The following is a 5,864-nucleotide window of genomic DNA, read 5'->3' on the forward strand; positions in this document are numbered from 1 at the left end:
ATGACCAGTTTACAGTAGATTGTTTTTTTTTTTTTTTTAATTTAAGCGCTAGTTTCTCAAAACTTACCGACTAATCCTGTTGAGTTTCGTCACCTTGTTAAAAACAAACCAGTGCTTGGCGTAGTGGTGGAAGGGTCTTGTCTTCTTCTACTGCACCTGGGTTCGAGTCCTGGCGTGCACGCTTGTCACCCCGCGGTGCCTTACATGTCTACTGGGTTTGCAGGGTATTCAGTGGGCCATGAAAATTAGTCGTGGTGCTCGCAAGCTAGCCCGAACACTTAACGTAAATCAAAAAAAAAAATTCTTCCAATCACTACTTATAAGCCTCCAACTTGAAATTTTGTTTAAAATAAAAAACACCGAACACTTGATTCCGTAGGATATTGATGAAGGAACTTTAGTAAGGCGTAAAAGAGATATAAAAGCAAGGGAAAATGAGTGTATAAAGGTGAGATATTAAAGGTAACGAGGGGCGCTATAAAATAAGAGAGTGATACCTCCAAACTTGCAAACGGTCGAGACCCACTCAGACATTATCATTGCAGGAGGGAGCGCATGTGCTTTTAGCTGTTGTCTCTCTAGCTTTTCTTTCATTTTTTTCTTAGCTTTCAGAAAGATATGATACCATAAACAACAAATCATCAACAACGATAACCCTGCTCGCAATCACACTCCCCTTTCTTTTTGTCTCCATTATTTTGCTTAATGTGCAAACCAAGACTATATGATAAATAATGGACATGAAAAGATAAGGTCAAATTACATGGAAAAAAGGCTACCCAGTGCATTAATGGACTTTCCCTTTTCCCTCCCCCAACAAAAATCGAAGTGAAGGTCCTCAGAGGACAAGAATGATAAAAATTATTTAAGAAGTGTGAGGTTATTACGGCTTATATAATTGTTTATTTTAAGACTGGTAAGATTATTTGAGATATATAAATTGTTCTAGATATGTATATTAATAAAAATTATATAATTATTAATTTTAAAATTAATAAGATTAATAAAAATATATACAAATCGACCCAACATCTGTATTTGTATAAAAAATAATAAAAATAAGAGGGAGAATGGACCGTGGTAGCCTATCATCTAGAAAACATTGACTTTTGGGAGCCTTATGCCGTAACCAGTTAAACACATACATACCCTCATGAATCACCACTTGTTAATTAAAACTTGGCTGCAAAGAAAATGACATCTTGACTATCAAGGGTCGGTGATGATATTAGCCCCCATACCCAACTCCCTTCAGCCAAACAAACCACAATCACACCCTTTCCTCTCCTCTCCTCCATTCAATTTCTCCCTAACAACTACAGCAACAAAACAAAAAAAATCATGCTAGACCCTGGCACAAAATCGCCCGATGACCAAGTTCATTCAGGTGACAGATATAATAGTAATGGTGGTATCCTAAGTTACGGTGTTTTTTCAAGAAAAACAGCAGATAACTACGGCAACTACCAGGGTTGGAATAGCATGGGGATATTTGGAGCTCAAAGAAAGGATGTACAAGCTGAGGAGTCTGGGGTTTGCTCACCTCCCTTATGGAGAACTAGTCCACCGAGAAGCCCCCAACATCGCCAAAATCATTACCGGAGTCTTTCTCCATCATCAAAAACTCAAGCTATTGCTAGAGGCCAAAAGGAGCTCATGGAGATGGTGAGTAGAATGCCTGAGGGGTGTTATGAGCTATCTTTAAGAGATATTGTGGAGCAGCCAATGGTGGTTACTGATGTTAAAGAGGAAAGTTTTAGCGAAGATAGAAGCATAATCAATCAAGAAGATATGCATATACTAAGAAGGGAACACGAGCAAAAGAAGAAGAAGAAGATTGAAAAAAAAGTGCAAATGAATAGAAGTGGAAGCTCAATTAATGAAGGGTTTCTTCTGAAGATGGTATTTCCAATTTCTTTTGGTTCAAGAAAGAAGAAAACAAAAAATAATAGTAATCCTCCGATCATCAATAGCAGTTTAAAAGATGGAAGGGTTTCTCCGAGGCCTTTGCTATATGATAATGGATCTGAAAAAAGCGCCGATGAAGAGTGGTGGAACAATAAATTCCCAGAATCTAGGGACATTGAGAGTGGTACTGCATTGAGTAGCAGTAATAGTGGAAGTTCAAAAAGCAGTGGCAGCAGCAGTAGAAGTAGCAGCAGAAGCAGCAGCAGGTATATAGCCATGGATGAAATTTTTGTTTAATTGCTTATTTTGTTAAAAACCTTATTGCAAAGTGATAAAGGTACACAATTTTCCTGATTTTACCCAAGGGAAGGGTGTCTAATCTAAAGATGGTGTTTTTCAGTAGTAAAAAGGCCAGGCTCAACTAAATTTGATCTGCTATTTCCTTTGTTAAATAAAATGAAGGTCATATTGCCAATTCTAGCTCACTTAAATCCTAGATCAAACGCTAGGAGTCTTTTTCTGGAGAACTAGGAAGATGCTAGGAGAACTTGAATGTAACTACTCTGACACGAAACAGGGGAATCATGGCAGGAACAGAACCTTATATAGAGCTGTCCCTTAATAAACAAAGTAATTAATCAATGGTTTTGAAATCAGTTCGTGCACTATAAAGTAAAATTTTGTATGGAATTCTTCTTGTGTCATCTAACAAAAAAGCAACAGCCCACCGGTCAAAAGTCTTTGCTGAGGAAACACAATAATGACAAATAGAAAAATGAACCACACAAGATTTCCATGTAACTTTCTGTTCTGTCCAAACTCTTCAACTCAGCAGCAAGGACTAGGAATTTAAGATTGTGAGTTTCTTTTTGCAGCTGTAGTTAAAGAGAAAGCAATTAATTTTGAGCCTATGATGTCCAAATGTTCTGTTTGTAACTTGGGGTTCTTGATTGCAATGCAGGCACGGAAAAGGTGGTTGCTGGTCTTTCTTTTTTTTTTTTTTATGGCTTAGTTTTTTTTTTTTCCATTCCATTCTTCAATAAATTTATTTGTTTTGATTTCATGATCCAGGTCATAAATTTAACGAGTGAACATAGATTTTTTTTTGTTTTTTTAGTTGAATTTGTTTTCAATTTCATTCTTGAACATTTAATTGATTTAGAATTAGGTTTCAAAATTATTTTTGATTTGTTTTCTATAAAAATTATCTTGATCTTAATACTTAGGTCATAGGTTAACCCAAATTGACTCGAGTTCTTTTTATATATATATCTTTTGTTTAATTGATTATTTTTTTTTTTCAATTTTTTTTTTCAACTTTAAGTTAATAAGAAATTGAGCTTCATAATTTGTTTTGATTTACTTTCTTTAGAGTTACTTTAGTTGCATAACTTAGGTTTCGGCCTTGCGGATTTAACAGGTTAACCCTAGTTTACTTGAGTTTCTAGTTTTTTGGATTTTTTTTAATTTTATTCTTCAACAATAGGTTGATTGGAAATTGAGTTTTATAATTTGTTTCGATTTATTTTCTATAGAGTGATATAGTTTCCATAATTTAGATCATAAATTTCACAAATTAACTAGGTTGATCAAATATGTTTCTATTTCAATATTTATAAAAAAAAAAATATTATCTTGAAATATTTTTAGTCACGCAACATTTTTAATGGCCATCCGAGTTGTTTTTAGACCAATCATATTGACTAAGAATCCGTTTGTCTATGCGCTGCGATTGCGATTGAAATAAAACACAACAAACATACATTTGGTTACAAAAAAATCATCGTTAACTGTTCATAGGTCCCACCTTTTACTGTGTGGCAAACTCAATAATCACAAAGCAGCAAGAGGCTGCTTTTGTTTCAACAGTAAACAATGGGAAACACATATTTACTCACTGTGCATGCTAATTAATTAGCATGCACAGTGTAACTTGCATACATTGTACGTGTAACTTGCATACATTGTACACTCTATGCATGTTACACTATTCATGCTAATTAATAAGCATGAATAGTGTAACATGCATATAGTTCTGGTCAGACCGGTTTGGCCAAACCGGTTTCAGTTTAAAGTTTAAAATACTTTGAATTAGGTTTAACCAAATAAAATAAAAATTATTTTTAATTATTTAATTGTTTTTTATTCAAAAAATTAGCGTTTAACATATTAATGACACTACATAAATTAGACAGAAATAGCTTGATAAAGTAGTATTTACAGAATTTGATCGTAATCTCAATTTCATTCTTGATTATATTTTACCTGATATTATTGCGTGCTTAAAAAATAAAAAAAATTATAGTCCTTGTTGGATGTATTTCATACATGATGGAATTGTAGATATTTTAATGGAATAATAAAAAAATATTTTATATAAAGTATTATTTATTTCATGATGTAATAACAAAAGTTAAATCTATAATATTTAAATTAAAAACTATCAATATTAATATATATTTTTTAAAATTATTTTAAAACCTCAATTTCAAAAGCATTATTAACCAAACACATTAAACTACTTTCAACCACAGTTTTAACCAAACACCTATTTTTTCAAATCAACCTCAATTAAAAGTACTTTTTATAAAACAATTTTTTTTAAACCACAACCACAACAGTTACTACAATACCAAACACATTCTAAGTCATATAAGATTAACATCCACAACGTTTTTCTTTTAATTAGAAAACATGTTTGTAACATCTTGATTTTTTGTTCTTTTAAAAAATTGATATGACCACCACACATGCTAATGATCTAGTTCGAGTAAAAAATAGGTTGGCAAAAACCAAATCCAAGCCTTATCCCAAGGTGAATGCACTTGTGTGGATTATTCCCAAATTATTTAAGTTTTTTCCTTACTCCTTAACTTTACATTATATAAACTATAAAATGATCTTGTATTTTTTTAACCTAAGGTATAAGGTTTTGGGTTTCACAAAAATATATCAATAATGGGTTCTTGAGATCAATTCTCATTGACATACAATTTGTTTTAATTGTACTAATATTTTATATCAAAGAACTTTCATTGAAGAATAATTTAAACAAAGTTTCAATTCTAAAAAATGTATAAAACTTACTTTTAATTTGACCTCAAGTATTCTAATTAACTATGGTTTAAAATAATTTTTCTAGCATTAACAAAAACTAAAAGGTGTGGGGTTTTTACTATTTCCCCACTCCTTATACACATAAACTTGCAAGAAGAAAAGAGAATTATTAATTGGCCATGTTCTAGATATGAAAAGGTTTATTCTTGATGTCAATGAATTCTATTTAATAAGAAAAGTTATCTTAAGCTATTTTTCCCCCTTGATATTGTTGGAAAAGACAGATTAGGGTTGAGAGATAATCTTATTATATTTTTAGATGAATTTAAAAGTATTTTGAGTTGATTTATTAATTTATTCACGTTATAAGAATGCTTTGATAAAAATAATGAGATAAAGCTTTTGATAAAAAAAAATAAAATTTCCTACCTAATTTTCCAACCACTCTTAGTAGTAAAAAATTAGAGAGACAAACAACTCCTCATCTATTTCTTTAGAGAAACAAAAAAAAAAAAACAAAAAAAAAAAACTAGATATGTGTGGTTCTTTCTTCTAATGGGCTTAGTGAACCCTAATTATAGGACTTTTTTTTTAATTTGAATTAATTAAAATAAATAAATTAAGTGTGTGAGAGGTACTCAACTCTAGGTAATGAATTTCTATTAAGATTAATTAAAATAAAATAAAAAGTTAAAAATGGATTGTTTTAATAAAATATTATTTAAATTTTTCTTTGTTTTTAAATATTTTCAAATAAGATTATAACACTCTATTTTCTTTGTGAATTTTATTTAATTGCTTTTATGTGCATGTTTATTTTTATTATTTGATTAAATAAAAAAATTAATTTTAAAAAATAAAATTATTAAATGCAATCATATCCATTGTTTTTATTGCAA

General features: G+C 30.8%; 1 protein-coding gene across 1 annotated transcript; it reads left to right on the forward strand.

Annotated features, from left to right (window-relative positions):
• Positions 1 to 1,200: 1,200 nt before the first annotated feature.
• LOC105114695 (uncharacterized) lies at positions 1,201 to 2,897 on the forward strand (the record flags this gene model as incomplete). The annotated part of the gene is made up of 2 exons (XM_011011335.1): positions 1,201 to 2,174; positions 2,870 to 2,897. Coding segments are annotated over exons 1-2 (861 nt in total), but the record flags the coding sequence as incomplete, so codon positions are not given.
• Positions 2,898 to 5,864: the final 2,967 nt, after the last annotated feature.

The sequence above is a fragment of the Populus euphratica genome, unplaced genomic scaffold (assembly GCF_000495115.2).
Source record: "Populus euphratica unplaced genomic scaffold, PopEup_1.0 scaffold566.1, whole genome shotgun sequence".
Taxonomy (NCBI): domain Eukaryota; kingdom Viridiplantae; phylum Streptophyta; class Magnoliopsida; order Malpighiales; family Salicaceae; genus Populus; species Populus euphratica.